The 19,816-nt window shown below is 40.6% G+C and overlaps 1 protein-coding gene across 2 annotated transcripts in view; it reads right to left on the reverse strand.

The window, feature by feature from the left end:
* MTHFD1L (methylenetetrahydrofolate dehydrogenase (NADP+ dependent) 1 like) overlaps positions 1 to 19,816 on the reverse strand; it is a 169,828-nt gene that overhangs the window by 89,483 nt on the left and 60,529 nt on the right. For both annotated transcript variants that reach the window (XM_029058108.2, XM_029058109.2), the window contains exons 17-19: positions 15,646 to 15,722; positions 7,497 to 7,637; positions 2,373 to 2,441 (exon numbers count right to left, since the gene is read on the reverse strand). In XM_029058108.2, the coding sequence (XP_028913941.1) occupies positions 2,373 to 2,441; positions 7,497 to 7,637; positions 15,646 to 15,722 (287 nt within the window). The remainder of the gene's footprint in view (positions 1 to 2,372; positions 2,442 to 7,496; positions 7,638 to 15,645; positions 15,723 to 19,816) is intronic.

Genomic DNA, 19,816 nt, shown 5'->3' on the forward strand with positions numbered 1-19,816 from the left:
CCACTCTCTCCCATCCCCAATTCACACTTTTAGAATAAGGATTTCTAAACAGAGGCAATGAAATAGTTTATCCCCTGTATAAATTGCTTCTACACTCTTTTTACAATAACACTATTGAATTTTAATGCCTGTATTCACATAACAATGTAAAGTTTATCTTGGCTTAAGCATATCCTTTCACCTCCCTTTGAAGTATGAATGATTTGATAGGGCTTGCAACCCATTCAATTTAGCATAGATAATAACATATTTAGAATAGAAAACAGCAAAAAATTAGCACTAAGTTTATTGTCAGTAGGATCTGAAAGGAAACAATTTAAAATTAAATTGCTACTCACACAAACACTCACAAAAAAATTTATTAGTGAGTCCACAGATTTGGTAGTCAAGTGACCCAAGCTCTGGACTCAGCTCTGCTATCTGTCCACTGTCTGATGTTGGGCAAGTCACTTAACTTCTCTATGCCTCATTTTCCTTGTCTGTAAAATGGTATATTTGCTTTTCCTCCCTTTTAGACTACATCCAATCAGATTATTTTAAATCAACCCTAACACTTAGTACAGTGCTTGACATATTATTACTTGGACATTTAACTATAATGTTGTTGTTTTTTAACCACTGTTTAATTTATTTATATTTCCTGGTCAGTATATGAATCTTGGGAATGCATTTAGGAACATAACATTACTTTTCTGCGAAACTTTGTTTAGGGGTCTTTCGAATAACCTTTTGTTTTCATGGAACTAATTACAAATGCTAACTAGGATACAGTAGACTGTGACTGTAAACTCATTATGGGCAGGGAACATGTCTGTTAATTATGTTGTACTGTACTCTCCAACGCACTTAGTACAGCGCTCTGGAGAGAGTAAGGGCTCAAAAAATACTATTGATGATGATATAGTAGTATGACACATTCACATCTAACAGGAATTGAAATTCTAATATCCATTACAGAATCTGCCTCCTTGCTAATCTCCAGCCTTTTTCATTCCCTCTTTTATTTCATTGCTGTCTGGATCACTTTACTAAAGTGACGTTCTGCACATGTATCCCCACTCTTTAAAAACATCCAATGTTTGCCCATTCTCCTCCACATCAAGCCAAATGTCTAACATAGGTCAGAACCACTAAGCCAGCTTGCATTCGTCATTTCACTTCCCCCCTTCAAAGCACTGCCTTCAGCTCAACTCCTCCAAGAGGCCTTCCCAGGCTAAGCCCCCCTTTTCCACAGATCCCCCTCCACTCTCCATCACCCCAACTCACTCCCTTTTCTCTCCCCCCGCCCCACAGTACTTGTGTTTATATGTACACATCTATAATTCTATTTATATTAATGCCTGTTTACTTGTGTCGCTGTGTAAATATCTATAATTCTATTTATTTTTCTTGATGCTATTGATGCCTGTTTACTTTTTTTGATGTCTGTTGCCCCACTTTTAGATCTGTTGCCCCACTTTTAGACTGTAAGCCCTTTGTGGGCAGGGATTGTCTCTCTTTAATGCTGAATGGTACTTTCCAAGTGCTCTACACAGAATAAGCACTCAATAAATATGAATGCTAACTTACTTGTGCCTCATTCTTGTCCCTGCCACCATGGATCTCTGGTTCACACCCTGCTCGTTTGGAACTCCCTCCCCCTTCATCTCCAAACACACAACTCTATCTTCAAAGCCCTTATGAAATCAGATCTCTTCTGTAGGACTTCTCTGATTAACTTCTAGTCACCCCATTTTCTAACCCCCAACTCCCATATCAGCAATTTCACATGATCGCCAATCACTCAGGAGCATGTACTCTACATTCTAATATTTCCTCTTATCTGTAGTTTATCCTTGTGTCTTGTTTCTTTGCTAGACTGTAAGCTTTTGAGGGCAAGGATCTTTATCGTACTCTCTCATGTGCCTAACAAAATATTTTCCACACAGCAGGTGCTCAATAACTACTACTGATTGATAGATATGCCCTTGGTCTTGATCTTGCTGCCTACCCAACTGCTGATTAAGAATTTTAGTGTGTGTTTGGTGGAGTAAGACCTAGAACTCAACAACCTCTTTTTCAGATCAGAATAAAATTTTAATCAATCAGTGATATTTAGTGAGCGCTTACTGTGTGCAGAGCTTTTTGCTACATGATTGGGAGAGTGCAATGCAATACAATTTGTACACATGATTCTTGCCCTCAAAGAGTTTACAGACTCTGTAACTGGAAAGACAGCTTCTGGTGCTTCTCAGCTAACAGGCTAAATATCTACAGTGTAATTAGCACATCTTGCAGCGAGGAAAATAAGGCTTTTTCAGTGTTCTAAAATGAATGTGTATGCCTCCAGACTAAATATTAATTGAAAGTGTTTTATACACGACATGTCTCACCTCTAATGTCTGCATAAGAGTTGGTTTAATTGCATCTTTCATCAAAACTGCCAAAGCTCCAGTTACTCCCTGAAACAAAATAAAACATATGCAAATAAATTTTTAGGTCACTGCAACATATTTACAAACATGGCTTGCTTCAATCACCTGGCTGAAATACATGTATCCTCACTTGAGGATGAACACTAACAAGCAACCTTTCAAGCACCTGGATAAGTTCAATTAAAGTCGGGGATATCTTATAACCTGCTGGGTGAGCTTGGGCAAGTCACTTGACTTTTCTGTGACTCAATTATCTCATCTTTAAAATGGGGACTGAATGTGAGCCTCGCATGGGACATGGACTGGGTCCAATCTAATTAGCTTGTATGTCCCAGGTAGGACAGTACCTGGCACAAAGTAAGTGCTTAACAAATATCATTAAAAAAAAAAAAACTAAAATGATTTAACTCTTTTTTGTTAGATGAAACGTTTCAAGAAATGAGGCACAACTTTAAAGGCCCAGGGAGAAACTTGGTCATGGCTTTTTAAAGTAAAATTTATGCTTCATAGTCAGGGTTTACTTCTTATATTAAATTACTTTTAAGAGTGCACCAAGTCAATTCACAACAATGCAACTTTCCTAGTAGAAATAAAACACTTCAATTGGATGTACTCTACAATAGACTGATGACAAAAGATAATAATAATAATAATAATGTTGGTATTTGTTAAGCGCTTACTATGTGCGGAGCACTGTTCTACGCGCTGGGGTAGATACAGGGTAATCAGGTTGTCCCACGTGAGGCTCACAGTTAATCCCCATTTTACAGATGAGGTAACTGAGGCCCAGAGAAGTTAAGTGACTTGCCCAAGGTCAACCAGCTGACAAGTGGCAGAGCTGGGAATCGAACCCATGACCTATGACTCCCAAGCCTGGGCTTTTTCCACTGTGCCACGCTGAAAAAATGCAGAAGCACACTTACCACACTCTACTATTGAAAAACTAAAATAGATCAGGTGTGGAATGCCAAAGAACTTCAATATTTGACATTTATAAAATATCAAAAGGCATGAAGGAAAACGGTGGGAGCATATTTTATTAATCTTAAAAATTGAAAATGAGGCCTAGAAACTATATTCCACAGATGAACTATTATTATATTTACAAATAAGTGAGCAATGAAGTGATTTTAAGGAGTTGCTGACTAATCTGTTATCTTAAATTATTTTCCGACTGCATCTGAGATCTAACCTGTGACCATATCATTGAAATTCCTCACTGCAGATACTGTGATTGATTTACAGTGTAAAACAAATATCCATCTCCTCTGCAAATAGATTCTAGTTGGAATATGCAGGCATAGTTTACCATGAACAAGTTGTCCAGAGCCAAAACAGACAAAAAGCTATTATGAATGCATTATGCTAGGGGAAAGTGTCATTAAATTCCAACTCAATATAGTCTGGTAGTTTAGTTTCAACCTGAATGTGTTTTGCCAGGCCCTAACAATTTCTGTACTATGCAGGTCATGTTCTTCCTTTTATCAATTTCCCTACTGTTCCTGCCTTGCTCAGTTCCTTTTGATTTCCTACATTGCTCTGCCTCCTACTACCGTGGCACCAGCACAGTCAGATCTAGGGTCTCTGGGGTTAGAAATCTAAAAATGGGTATGTCTTTGTAGAGGCCTAACTAAACAGCCACAATGGAAGAATATGCAAGGGGTGGACGGTAGTGAGGGAGAGGTAGAAGCTAAGTAAGGCTGATCTGATTTGTGCAGAACTTCAGGTCTGAGGAAAGCAAAACTATTAAGGGGGTCCTCTTTAAGGACACAGTCGAGTCCACTGACAGACTGGCTGGCTGCATCACCGACAATTAAGCCCCCATCGATTGATTACATAAAAATAAAGCCCGCAGAAAATCAGGCTGCTAGCTCCACCTGGACCCCGGCTGGCCTCCTGGTCAACCTGGACCCCGGCTGGCCTCCTGGTCAACCTGGACCCCGGCGGGCCTCCTGGTCAACCTGGCCCCCATCAACACCAACTTTGAAGGGACCCTTCAAGGGGCTAACTCTTGGTCCAGTGACAGCTACTGGGTAAGCATGAACCTGAATACTGTCTTTGCCACTTTACAGAAGAAAGGGGGCACCAAAATGCTACAGAATCACCCCCATCCTTCTTTCAACCTCAAAGTGAAACTCTCTGATATAAATGACCCTGCCCCATGTACAATTTAAACCACTGGCTCAAGTCTCATTTTTATAATATTCATTCCAGATGTCTAATCACTGAACTCAGAAAATATAAGTGGCCAAAAGAGGTTCTTTTTCTTCTCATTCTACCATATGCCTATTCTATGGCAAATTTAACACTGATCTTTGCTCCATCAAGAGCATTCTGTTTCAGGGCCAGAATTCTTAACTATGAGCATTTTGACACTTGGCTCCCTCATTTTTCAATTTCAAACTAGGAATGCAAAACTATGTTTCCTATGGAAAGGGCAACCCCTTCCTAGTTAACATTAAATGCAGTAAAATATAATTTTATAGTTATTTGAAAAGCACCACTTAATGGACTCTTGACCCAAGTGATTTTTTTTTTAAACATGTCAGAGAGAAAAGTTATCCATCTAGGTACAGGGAACTGCTAGCCAGGAAGAGAGAAAACAGGAAAGAGGTTGAAAGGGAGTTGGCCTGAGGATCCCACTTGCGGGTGCCTGCAAACTTCTGGTTGGTTGGTGCTTCAATCCAAAAAAAGTGAGAAGGTTCACCATGGTACCTAATGGGGGGGCATCTAAAATTTCACTTCCCAACTCCAAGAGAAAGCACCTGGCAAAGGTCAACAGAGGGATCTTTTTCTTAGTTACAGTAGCAAGTAGGGCAACAAAGGATTGGCATTACCAGTGGTCAATCGCATTTACTGAGTCCTCACTGTGTGCAGAGCACTGTATTAAGCGCTTGGGAAAGTACAATATAATGGATACATTCCTTGCCCATAACGAGCTTACAGTCTACTAGCTTAGGGGGTGATATGGAAGGAGAAGGGATAATTAAAATACTTATAGTATTAAAGGTAAAAATGATAAGCAATTACTCGCAGAAAGGAAAATTCTGGAATTTGATCTAAATCCCAATTTTTTCATCCTAAGTGAAACAAATTGGTAGAATTGTATTTGGAGATGGATCTTATAGAATATCCATGGCTAGGATTAAGGAAAAACCCTGGGATACAATTTATTTACAAAATATCTATGAGGCACTGGCTGGAAAAATGTAAGGTTTTATTAACTGCAGAACACAAGTAGTCTTCTCCTAGTAATCTGAGCTTTACTAAATAAATGGCAACATACAGCATCTGCTTAATATTCCATACACTGCTGGACAGGACCTGCAATTTAACTGACAGAAAGATATTCCCAAATGCTCATTAAGTTTTACTCATACTAAAGCAGTCCAAACAATTTCAAGCTTTGAGATTATTGAAAGATGAACATTCTTTGGCAAATAATTCAAACACACTCCATTATAGGAGCTAGCTATTTAACCCACTGAAGTCCTTACAATTCAAGATATGTTAATCCATCTTTCTTCCACTGCTTTCCACCAGGTTTCATTTGTCAGTAGATAGCATATTACACTGAAACCAAGATGATCCCAGATTTAAAGCAGTAACCCCTAAAATCAGATGCTTCTGAATGGAAATAAAATTCATCCCTTCATTCACTGTTCCCTTCTTCAGCACTCCCTTGGCACTCACCACCTGTGATTAAGCCACTGCCCTTGGTGACCAAGGCAAGAGACAAGAGAGTTGCCTGACACTGCTTTCCTGAGGCTTTGACATTTTCTTCATTACTTTATCGTTATCTTGTGATTTATTCTTGGAATTTATAAATATGGTGAAGAGATCCTTCCAGCTAAGTCAATTCCACATGTTCCTGCAGTTTGGACCTGAAAGGGGGTTTGGGCAAAATAGTGTAGTTCTTAACATATTGGCTGAAAAAGGCTGGAGTGGAATTAGGGATGGAAGAAGCTAAAGACAGAATGAAGGTTAAGAAAGCCAAAGAAGCAGGAAGAAAGGGACAGGAAAAGGAAATTAACTAGAGATGAAGTCATCTCTTGAAGAGACCATAGCACACTGTCCTCAGACACTCAATAAAGGCCATTACTACTAATGTTAGTAATGACACTTGAGTCTCCACTTAGGTGGTACTACATTTCTCATAAATATGGGAGATTCTACCATTCCTGGCCCCTTCCTGGGCCACCAGGAATTTTGAGAGCGGCACACATCCCCGAGGCTCATGTGCTTTGGTCTGGTACCTAATCTCTCTCCTCTTTCCCAAAGCCCCTAGCAATGTTTTGAACCTGAGACAGCTCAGGAAGCAAAAAACTTTTTGCGACAGTGCGTAGTAACAGCCGAAAGTAGGGTGGGGCAGCAGCAGAGGGTACTTGGCATAGATTGACAATCATAATTTAAAACAGGAAAAAGTAATATTTTGGTTGCTAAACACACAAAATTTTTCTTGGTTTCCAAGTTATGTCGAATTTTAGACTTCATTATTGTAATATTTTATTATTTAAGGTAATGTGAAGGAACTTGGAGGACTGTTTTTCACTAGATTACATTAATCCTGGGGACTGGACAGGGCATTGGTGGAATCTAGGTCAAAAACCTTAAATAAATTAGCTAAATATTAATTTTCAACATATACCAATTTGTCTCAGTATGAATAATCACCATAGGCAAACACCTAATAACACCATAGCAAAGATATGGGGTTGGGATTCTGGGGCTCACATGACTAAAATAGTGCTATATTTCCTTAAGGAACTGGGCAGCATTCAACTAGACAGGACCACCCTCAATAAATCCCACCACCTTCTTTAGGCCTGGGTATACCCTGAAGGGGAGTGGCCTAGGGAGAAAAACTCAGGGCAGGAGGGTATGGTGTCAGTATCCCAAACTAGACAGCTATTTGCATTTTTTCAAATTCTTGCCTCTCCCACAGTGTGTCTTTACATACATTCTCTAAGCCTTGTCCTACATTTCAGTATTCAATAGCTTCAAAATGCTGATTAAACGATGCTAACGAAATAATTCCACCCCTAAAAATACAATTCCCTGCATTCATTTAGTTGCACTTACTAAATCTTCCGCGGTTACAGGCTGTCCACTTTTATCACTAGCCACCACCATTCTTCCAAGTCGCTCCTTCATATCTGCGAGGCTGTTAGTCAACGCCAACACGGCCATGATCTCACTTGCCACAGCAATGTCAAATTGGGCCTGAAATGGAAAGAGCAGCAGCATTCAAAAACCAAAAGGAAGGACAACAGAATTATTTAGGTGAGCAAAGGGAGTTTGTCTTATTCTCCACATTTCTCATTCGGCTAGCTAGTTTTGAGAGCTATAAGAATAAAAAAATGACCAAATTACATTTGAATACATTAAAAACGATGTGATTTGGTCATGAAGGCAATTAACAGCGAAGAACTTCAAACAAAAACATTTGCTTTTCCAACATTGTTTATTTTAAAAAATATAACGGGACCCTTTTAATATTCAGTCTCAGCTATCATTCAGGGTTGTTCCTAAAAGGTAACTTTTTTTCCAAAGTCTCTTCATTGAGATACTAGGCTCATTCCCTCTCCCCTCTTTTTCCTGCCTCTGGAAAGTGGGGGAGGGAACAATAGGGAGGAGTAGGGGGAATGGTGTGGAAGCTGAATGAAAGAAATGGAACCATGTCACAGGCATCAGATTTTCCCACTGGGAAGAGAAAGAGAGCTGGACTGAGAAAGCTGGTCTGTAATCTGGCTCCTCTCCTTTCCTGCTGTTTGACCCTGGCTATTCATATAATAATAATAATAATAATGATAATAATAATAATTATGATAATAACAATTGTGGCATTTATTAAGCACTTACTATGTGCCAAGCACTGAACTAAGCGCTGAGGTAGATACAAGATAATCAAGTTCCATATGGGGCTCACAGTCTAAGTAGGAAGGAGAACACATATTGAATTTCCATTTGCAGATGAGGGAACTGAGGCACAGAAAAGTTAAGTGACTTGTCCATGGTCACAAAACAGACAAGTGGCAGACCTGGAGTTAGAACTTAGGCCTGCCCATGCTCTTTCCACTAGGCAACACTGCTTCTCATTGACTGTTTCGTCCTCTGTAAAACAGGGATTCAATGTCTCTTCTCCCTTCTTATTTACAGTGGGCCCCACGTGGGACAGGGACTGTGTCTGATGAAATTATCTCGTATCTACCCTGGTGCTTAGCATAGTACATGGCACATAGTAGAGCTAAATAAACACCACTGGCCTCATTGGGTCGTCACATCTATCTGCAAGGTTGCAACACAACACTCTCTGCTTGGCTGCTCCAACCAAATGCAGCTTCCTTTCACTCTGCTTCCCCAAGCATCCCTTTATATGGGCATTTTAGGATTTTAGGAATGGGTGGAAAGAGAGAGAGGGATAGGAACAGCTGCCTTCTGAAGGCCAGGAGGGCACAGTGCTTTCTTGAGCCCACAGAAGAGTAAGTGAAGATGGTATTGCTTTAGTGCTGTCAAAACTGAAAAATGGCAGTGAAAACCTAAATCCTAAATCATCTTTGTCATCAGTAGTTACAACACTATTAATCAGGTTTCTCTTTGTAGCCCTATAAACTACTATCTTGCTAGAGATCCACTTAATCTGGGACTGTTTACACTAAAAAGCCTGACTTTGGCAGGGATTTTTATTTACATTCTAATAAAAAGCAGGATCTAAATTCCAGTTCAAAACTGAGTGAGACTCTAATTTATCATTCAAGTTGCTTTAATGGGGATTTTATTCACTGAGAAAGAACTTCTAGTTCCTTTAAATACATTCATAGATAAAGTTATATTCTTCAACCTACACTAACACAGTACTAAGCCTTGGTTTTGTTTAAATTAGTAGAAGTTTAAAATGAATTCTGGGTTCCACTAGGCCCAGATAGAATGAGCCTCTAAGTCATTTAATTTCATTATAGCTATTATACCAAAAAGGCGACTTAAGTTGGAAGGTCAGGATGAATCTTGTATTCTGTCTGAAATATTTGGGACTTATTGGGTAAACCTACAATCTAAAAAGGATTTAAAGGGTTTCAATACTAATTTGAAACGCTGTACCTCAGAAGACTTTTTCAAGAAAAAGGAAGGCACTGCTTGAAAGAGTTAATGCTCTGCTTGTTTCCCTACAAAAGCTGACAAAGAACTGAAAAATAGCTATTAAGCTACACCTAATGCTATTAATTGGATATCTCTTCCTACCCCTATAAACTGCTGTACTGCTAGAACACTTTTCATTTATTAAACAAATAACTTTCCCAGCAGCTGTTCTTTTACTACACAATGTCAGGGATTTCAAAAACACTAGGCAAAGCCTGTAAATACTTAAAAGTTATAGCAACCCCAAGAAATTGAGCAACATGTTGTAAGATATCGCAGGCATAGAATTCTGAGTATCTGGAGGGTAAACAACAGTGCTTAGTAATCTTGCCCAAGGCTTGATGCTCATAATATGAACTAGCGGGAAGAGCACAAAATGTCAGGAGATGTGACTTCTAATCCTGGCTTCACCATTGGCCTAAGGTGTGAATCTGTGCAACTCACTTAACTTCCCTGACCCTCAGTTTTCTTATCCATAAATGCAGAGTGTTTTTCTCTTAAATTGTGTTTGTTAAGTGCTTACTTTTGGTCAAGCACTGAAGTAATAGGGTAGATTCAAATTAATCAGATTGGTCAGATTCCCTATCCCACATGGGACTCACAGTCTAAGTAAAAGGAACTAGAATTGAATCACCATTTTACAGATGATTTTACTGAGGCAGAGAAGCTAGTGATTTGTCCAAGGTCACAGATCAGACAATGTGGATACATCACGGGCTTGGGGTCAGAAGGACCTTGGCTTGGAAGTCAGGTCACGGGTTCTAATCCTGACCACCACTTATCTGTTATGTGACCTTGGGCAAATCACTTCACTTCTCTATAACTCAATTACCTCATCCTTAAAATGAGGATTGAAATTGTGGAGAGAGCACAGGCCCTGAAGTCAGAAGGTCATGGTTTCTACAGAAACACTCTGGGTATGTCACTCCCCTCCTCAAAAATCTCCAGTGGTTACCTATCATCCTTCGCATGAAGCAAAAACTCCTCACTATTGGCTTCAAAGCTCTCCATCATCTTGCCCCCTCCTACCTCACCTTCCTTCTCTTCTTTTACAGTCCAGCCGGCACACTCTGCTCCTCTGTGGCTAACCTCCTCACTGTGTCTCATTCTTGACTGTTCCCGCTGTCAGCCCCTGGCCCAAGTCCTACCACTGTCCTGGAATGCCCTCCCTCCTCACATCCGCCAAACTAGCTCTCTTCCCCTCTTCAAGACCTACTGACAGCTCATCTCCTCTAGGAGGCCTTCCCAGATTGAGCCCCCCATTTTCCTTGCTCCTCCTCCACCTCCATCACCCCTACTCCCTCCCTCTGCTCTACCCCCTCCCCCTTGCCACAGCGCTTGTATATATTTGTACATATTTATTACTCTATTTTATTAATGATGTGCATATATCTACAATTCTATTTATCTATTTTTATGGTATTGATGCCAGTCTACTTGTTTTGTTTTGTTGTCTGCCTCCCTCTTCTAGACTCTGAGCCCGTTGGTGGGTAGGGATTGTCACTATCTGTTGACGAAATGTACTTTCCAAGCACTTAGTACAGTGCTTTGCACACAGTAAACGCTCAATAAATACGACTGACTGAATGAATAAATACTATTTAATTAATAAACCCTGATCTGCTCCCTGACTGGTCACTTTTCTGCGGTGTAACCTTGGGGAAGTCACTTTACTTCTCTGTGCCTCAGACACAGGCCTGTAAACTTTCCAATAGGCCACACTGCTTCCCTATTACTCTCTCTCTGTGGGACAAGGACTACATCTCATCTTTTTCTACCACAGCGTTTAGCACAGTGCTTGACAAACATTAAATGCTAAAATAAAACTAATTACAATCATTACCATCATCTGATCTGGACAAGACTAAGGCCAGCTAAACAAGTAATAAGTGCTAAAATAAGAAATGACTCTTTTTTTCCTAATTATACTAAATGTGATATTTGTTAAGCAATGAACATATGCTAAGGCACCATACTAAGCCCCAGACCCACACATGGCTCAGAGTCTGAGGAGGAGGCTAGGTGTTTCACCCCCATTTTACAAATTAGCACACTAAAGTGGAGAAAAATTAAATGACTTGCTCAAGGTCACATAGCAGACAAGAGGCAGAGCCTGGATTAAAAGAATCCAGGCTCTCACTATATAATTGCTCAGTCACTGCTATAATTTCCGTGAACCTCCGAATCAACTGTAAATGCTAATGGAATGATTACAAATCTGCGTTCTGGGATCAAGCTTCTTTGGACACAGACACCTGGCCATGATTCCTGATGGGGCTCCACCCTAGTGGTCCCTCCGCAGACAGCTATCCTGCCTGACAGCAACACGGGTCAAAGAAAACATCTGTCACACCTCTTGCCTCTCCCCCAGCCCCCTAAAAAAATATTAGGAAATATTTTCCCAGTCAGACCAGGTTTTTGGATATTCTTTCCCTGAAGAGTGTTATCAAAAAATAGAGGAGTTTCTTTTTTATAAAATCCGTTTGCTAAATTTATGCGAGAGTAATGAAAAACTCCCTTGTCTAATCTGGATGGTTTCAATTTATAAACTCATCCAGAGTATGGACAGGGCAAACATAGAAGTGTAGTTCACCAAATCCCAGAATTTGGGGGGCACCGATGAGGTGGGAAAGTGGTACATTCAAGGTCAACAAAAGAAAGAAGTTTTCCACAAAGAAAGAGGAAGACATATACAATTTGTACACAGGGAAGGTGTGCAGGCAGAAAATAGCATTATGTACAACAGGGGTTTGGATAAAATCACAGAAAAGAGGTCCATAGCAGGGTATTAGGGCAATGTAAAGGATCACAGGGGGAAAATTACGTGGTTAGAAGGCTCAAGTACGGTTTACATTAGTAGACTATGGGATTTTACATATTACAGTGAGGATGGATGTTTCTTCATACGGTCTTGGTGCCAGCACTGCTGACAGAGCACTGGACTGGAATATTCGACCACAAAAATAAAAATACAATATTTCTTTTAACTGTTGCTTAGCCATTTCTCAGCACAGCTAGTAGTTTATAATGATTACATGCACTGGCTACTGCTGCCTATTACTACTTGGTTTCTTTTGCCGTCTGCATCCCCATTTCAGACTGTGAGTCCATTGTTGGGCAGGGATTGTCTATCTGTTGCCGAATTGTACATTCCAAGTGCTTAGTACACTGCTCTGCACACCGTAAGCACTCAGTAAATACGACTGAATGAATGAATGGTATAGGTGTGTAATTCTTAACATTATTAAGGTCAGATCTCCTCCTCTAGTGCCAGCTTACTCACTTGCTCCGAATTCATCTAACTCGCTGTGACCTCTTTTCCAAGTCCGCCTCTTCCATATACGCCAGATCACCACTCTTCCCACCTTCGAAGCATTATTAAGGTCACATCTCCTCCAAGAGGCCTTCCCCAATTAAGCCCTCTTTTACTCGGCTTCCTCTCCCTTGTGCGTCATCTCTGCACTTGGATTTGTGACCTTTGGCAATATGATATTCATCCCATCCTTAATACCCAGCATTTATGTACATATCTTTGAATTATATAATATTGATTCCTTATTCATATTAATGCCTGCCTCTCCCTCTAGACTGTAAGCTTACTGTGGCAAGGAACATGTCTGGTACTAGTGATTAGTACTATGCTCTACAGTGCATAGAACATTCCTTGGCATACAGTGAGCGCTTAACAAACATCAATGCTATTATTATTACAAACAAAGCACTCAATGAATTCCACTGATTGACTGATCGATAAATCTACGGAAGCACACATGGGAGGTTTTATGCAAACAGGGAGTTTTCTCTCACAACCTATGTGTTGCTCCTACATAGCGTGAACCCAAATACCTCTGATGATGCTCAGCTTCAATTGAGCACACAGTAAAGTGGGGTAGCACCACTATTTCCTATACGAACCACTGACAGCCAAGACTGTGTTGCTAAGAGGGCCACAGGGCCCAGAGTGCCCTAGCTCTGAGACAGCTTCTGGCCTCATAGGGATTTCACCAGTGATGGGAAACCTGCTTTCCAGTGAGAAATTGGCAACTGATCCGGCTCTGGCAAAATATCAGGGAGAGCAGGGGTGTCCACTTTACACTTTGAGTATGGGGGTGGGGTGGATAAGGCACATAACGGGAGGAGAGGTAATAAAGGAGGGAGGAAGAGGAATGGAAAAGTGAAAAAGGAGTGGGACAGAATGGAAGCAAAAAACTACTAAAGGAGCACCTTTTCCTTCTTGACCACCTTGTTTCCAGTACATATCAGGCACAGGGCCGGGCATGAGCAGTTTCTGTTCAACTCCTTTCGAAAACCCTAAGGAGGAGCTTCCAGGGCAAACTCCGCTGCAGCTCTAGAATCTGATTCGTGCCCTGCCTCTGATGAATATCCCAGAATTCCTGGGTAGACTAGATCGGGATGGCTCCTTTTCATGGGGTTTCTGTGATGGGAATACCCAAACCTCAGTAATAATACTAACAGTGGTATTTCTTAAGCACATACTAAGTTTCAGGCACTGTACTAAAAGCTGGGGTCGATAGGGGATAATCATGGACCTCACAATCTAAGGGAGAGTGGGAAATGAGGAATGAGAAATTGAGGTATTAGGTATAAAGAAACTGAGGTACAAAGAAGTTTACTGACTGATCCATGGTCACAGAGAAGGCAAGTGGCCAAGATGGGGTTAGAACCCAAGCCTCGAGACACCCAGGCCCGTCTTCTTTCCATTAGTCCATGCTACTTCCCATGAGGACTGGAAGTGAGGCAGAAACATCCTTAGCCTCCTCCTCTATAGGGGGTGAGAGGTGGACTAGCTACAGCTGGCCATTCTGCCCGAAAGGCTAGTGGGACAATTATTATTCTATTTTATAGAATTTGCTAAGCGCTTACTATGTGCCAGGTAGTGGGGTAGATACAAGATAATCAGTTTGGATACAGTCCATTTTCTATATAGGGTGCTCAGTCTTCCCATTTTGCAGGTGAGATAACGGAGGCATAGAAAGTTAAGTGACTTGCTCAAGAACATACAGCAGACAAGTGGTGAAGCCAGGATTAGAACCCAGGTCCTGTAACTCCCAGGTCTCTGTTAGGGTTATTACACCATGCCACTTCTCAAATTACTGCCTTTTCCTTCTTAAATCGGCCCCAATACCTGAAAGTGTCTGTAATGCAGCGCAGACTGCAGACCCCCCGCTGGGTCCCAGGGCCCCAAGATGCCATACTGCTCAGGGACTGCGGGTGGGCCACTAGTGACTCACACAGCTGGCATCACTCACTTGAGGAAGTGTCACCAGAAAGCTCAGCTCCCCTAAGAGACACCTATGGGCACTGGAACACTACAGGGTGCCTTGTGCTAAAGAACTGCATACTTGCATTTATTTTTGAATTTATATTTTAACAAGTTCTGTAATAACAATTATTGTGCTAATTAAATTATTAATGGTGGAACAATTCAACATACCTCTTCCACCTTAATGTAAGGATCACACTGCAAAACGCTGCATTAAGAACTACTTACGCTGTAGTTGTTGCCCATTCCTACGCCATGCCCACTCATACACTTGTTTCTTCTGATACCACGCCCAAACTGGCTCACAGTGTCAAAAGAACATTTCCTTTTTGTCCTAACAATGATCTAACCAAAATGTGCAGTGACAAAACACATTGTGGCAGAACTAAGTGGATAGAAAGCATCTTTTATGCCTCTAAAGCCATAAAAGACCTTTAGATCTAATAGGTAAATTATAGCATCTATTTCCTTTTTTCCTCAAAACTGCCATCTTTTCATCCTCTCCACTCTCAGCCCAAAGAAAATAACCCAGTATTTTTCACGGCTTTGAAGTGTCCCAATATTTCACAAATCTACTCAAAGAGAAGATGGCTGTAAATCACCACTTTCGCATTTAATACCCCACCTTCGGCAAGGTCACATGGATCCCCAGGGAATCCCAGAGAATAGCAGCCAACAGAAATCAATGACCAATTGACCATAATGACAGGAATCAGGTCTTGGAGAATCTTTGCCTGGGGAAGAAATAAACTATTTTCCTAAAGATGATCAGATTAAATTTGCTCCTTCCTCAATTAAAACTTTACCTACCTGACGAAAGAATCCCTTCTCTGTGTTTGCCTGCCCAATTGTTATTTTTCGCAAAAATCGGTCATTTGTGTCCAACACTGAAAAACAAGAGAATAAGGATAAATTTAAACTTGGCAAAAAAGCAGGCATCAGGAATCCATCTAGATGTCTTAATAAATATGTTATACCAAGTTCTTTAAAGTACACCAAAATTATAATACAGGGAATAAAGATGAAGTGAAATAACCTGCCCAAATAATTTACATGGCATATAGTCTGCCAGGCATATTGTATCCACTGCCTTCTGTAATCCTCATTTATAAAATTAAAGGCAGAAATCATCGTCACAGGATGGGTGAAGAAACACTGCTTAGCTGAGAAGCTTAAATCCAGACCTCAATTCACACCTCAGTAGCACCTCTAACATGCTCAAACTCTCCCTCCCATTTCAACAGGCCTTCAGCCTACTGCCAGATACTATTATAATTCACACAAACATACATTTTTACTGGCTGCCATCATCTGTGCCCCAAGAAAGGTTGTATTGGATAGTGCCATTGTCAAGAACTTACATTTTAGTTGTAAAAGAAAATAGTTCTCCCTAAACTGTAGTACATAGGGTCTTGGCACAGAAGTGAAGTTTTCTTTCTCTCAGATTTCAAGGAAAAAAAAAAGACCAACAACCTAAGTTCATCTGGTTTTCATTTCAGAAAAATGAAAACCCAAAAGACCAGCTGGGAAGACTTTTTTTTGGAGTCGGTGGCATAAAAAGCCCACCTGCATCTTCAGCATTCTGTCAGCATTGGATAGGATCTCACAACGTATGATTGTTTTTATTGCAGAGAGAAAAAGAAATGTGGAAAAAAAGAATGATACAGAAGACAGTGATATCCTTTCCCAGACACCCAAAGGTGTCAGAGAGTAGAACATAATTTCAAATAATGGCATTTTAAAATATTGGTGTAAAGCCTTCTGTTCCAGAAGATGAAATGCTTAAATACAATTGAGTCCTTTAAGGAGGTGGGTGGGTGGTTGCTTTTGGAGTTATGTTGCTGTTTCTTTTCTGAACCTACAATGTGCTAGCCACAGAGAAAACCATATATGTGGTATACAGTCTCTCTCTTAAAAAAGATTAGTTGAAAGGAATGTAATAATCACATATAATGCAGCAATAAATTTTTAACAAACCCCACTTAGGCAGAAATTGACCCAATCCATTTTAGTTTTGGTTTTTCCTTTTCAACTCATTCACTCACTTCTGGAGAGGATCTGAAACTTAACTTTGTTATTTCAGTTTCTGACTTCCCTAGGAGGTGTGCACTATGACTCAGAGATTAGGGCATACTGTTCTGATGATACAACATCCAAACAACAGGAGATAGAGCTATAGCTCTGGTTCCCTGCCATGGCACTGAGTAGTCCCTTTGTAGGCTGCAAGAGTTAATATGCTTAAGGTAGTGGAAAAATTGGACTTATTGACTTATTTACTTTTAGTCTTAATTTGGACTTTATTCTTGAAAGAGTGAAAACTATATGAAAAGTTGCCCTCACTTTCTTATCGGAAAACACCAAACCACTAACTCTCCACTTAACCCCCTCCTTTGTCTGAAGGATCTTCAAGGGACAACTGGAAACTTAGTCAGCTGCTCAGTACTTGGTTAAAAGATGCTGCCACTTCTAGCTTAGTGACAAGCTGAAGGTCAAGAACGGAGAAGATGGAAAAAATGTGAACCCTTGAAGAGTAGTGGGTTTTCCTTAGAAGGATCAGTCACTCCCAATCTTTCTTTATATGCTCTTTCTTGCATAACTACAATAATAATAATAATGTTGGTATTTGTTAAGCGCTTATTATGTGCAGAGCACTGCTCTAAGTGCTGGGGTAGATACAGAGAAATCAGGTTGTCCCACGTGAGGCTCACAGTCTTAATCCCTAGTTTACAGATGAGGTAACTGAGGCACAGAGAAGTGAAGTGACTTGCCCCACAGTCACACAGCTGACATGTGGCAGAGCCGGGATTCAAACCCATGACCTCTGACTCCCAAGCCCAGGCTCTTTCAACTGAGCCACGCTGCTTCATTTCTCAGTTGGTTCTTTCATCATCAGTGGTATTTACTGAGCACTTATCTTGTCAGTTCAACCTTCACAACACCACTAAAACGTGTCCTTTCCTCTCCATCCAAATTGCTTTCACATTAACACAAGCATTTATCCTAACCCATCTTGATTACTGTATCATTTTCCTTGCTGACCACCCTGCCTCCTGTCTCTCCCCACTCCCTTCCATACTTCAATCTACTGCCCAGATCATTTTTCTACAAAAACATTCAGGCCATGATTCCCCACTCCTCAAGAACCTCCACTGGTTGCCCTTCAACCTCTGCATCAAACAGAAACTTACAATCAGCTTTAAAGCACTTAGTCACCTTGTCCCCTCCCTACCTTACCTAGCTATTCTACTACAACCCAGCCTCCACACTTCGCTCCTCTACTGCCAACCTAATCACTGTTCCTCAATTTCAGCTATCTCGCCGCTGACCTCTCGCCCACATCCCGACTCTGGCCTGGAACGCCCTCCTTCACATATTCGACAGACAACAATACTCTTCCTACCATTAAAGCCTTATTGAAGGTGCCTCCCCTCCAAGAGGCCTTCCCTAAGCCCTCATTTCCTCTTTTCCCCACTCCTATCCACTGTCCAGCCCCACTGCTCTTAGGTTGTACATATTCATAATTTATTTGTTTGTAATAATGCTTGTCTCCCCCTCTAGAACGTAAGCTCGGTGTGGGCACAAAATATCTGTTATACTGTCATACTCTCTCAAGTGCTTAGTACAATACCCTGCACACAGGTCATGCACCATAAGCATGACTGATTGATTCATGGCAGAGCACTGTTCTTAGTACTGCCAAAGACTCACTGTTTCTATATTCAGAAAGAAGGTTATTTCCTTACACTTCAAAAATCTCATTTAAGAATAAAAGTGCTACGAGATTTCTACCTCCTGAAGTTACTCTCTAGAGTAAATTAGGCAATGTGGAAGGAGCACTAGCTCTCTCAGACCACAGTAAGCCTACTCAGAGCACTGTAGAAAGGAAAAAAGCTTAGATACTGGAAGAGTTAAGCTTAGTGATTTAAGTCTTAGAGGGGGTGGCTTTTGCCCTTAAGGCTCTCTGATATCCTACATAAACACCAAGGCCTTCTGAGTTGGAGATGCCAACCCACTTGGTCCCTGGTAAGCTGTATGATAACAACTATAATATAGCTTCGGCAAACGTATCACACAAATAAAAATATTCTAGGCTCAGAGTCCAGAATCCGTCCCCCATTAAACACAACTCACTAGGCAAACAATGTAAGTTTCAGTTAGAGCTACAACTTTCCATTCTTGAAATGGTAATATGACTCTGGTGTTTGTTTTGAATAACTTTTGAAACTTGTCACATCCTCTAAAATTGATCCAAGGCCACAGAACACTTCAACCCACACTACCTTCTCCGAAAGAAATCAATCTGCGGTCGGTATTTGGCATTAGCCTTTCGTTTTCAGGATCCAGGAACTGAGCTCACTGTAGTACCTCTGAATCCTGACTCTGAACTGGGACCACTCTAATTGAATGCAGAAGCATTCCAAACTGTATAAGTTATTCTATTAGCACACAGTGATTTCTCCCTCCATTAGTTTTCTCTCACAGTCAAATATTAAGACTTTTGAGAGAAAAAAGATTTTAAAATTAATTCACAAACCAAAAAATGGAACTCCTAAAGAATCCGGGCGCTGGAAATTGGTACATACCTTAACATTTTCACAGGTCAGCTAGTAAAACGTCTATTGTTGTAACGAAATGGTTCAACAGTCTTTCCAATGATGAAATGATCAAATAAAAATGTACTTAAAAATTACATATTTGGAATTTATTTATATTATGTCTGTTTCCCCCTTTAGATTGCAAGCTGGTTGTGGGAATGGAATGTGTTTGTTTATTGCTATATTTTACTCTCCCAAGCACTTAGTACAGCGCTCTGCACACACTAAGCACTCAATAAATACAACTGATTGACTGAATTAAAAATTTAAAATGTAATGAAGTGGAAGACTGGTAAGCACAGGCTGGGCTGAGACGAGGGAGAGGGCAAAGAACAGAATTCGCTTATCCCAAGTATTTACATTAGAGCTCTATAATGGTTTTGGCT

This window comes from Ornithorhynchus anatinus, chromosome 2 (assembly GCF_004115215.2).
Source record: "Ornithorhynchus anatinus isolate Pmale09 chromosome 2, mOrnAna1.pri.v4, whole genome shotgun sequence".
NCBI classification, from domain to species: domain Eukaryota; kingdom Metazoa; phylum Chordata; class Mammalia; order Monotremata; family Ornithorhynchidae; genus Ornithorhynchus; species Ornithorhynchus anatinus.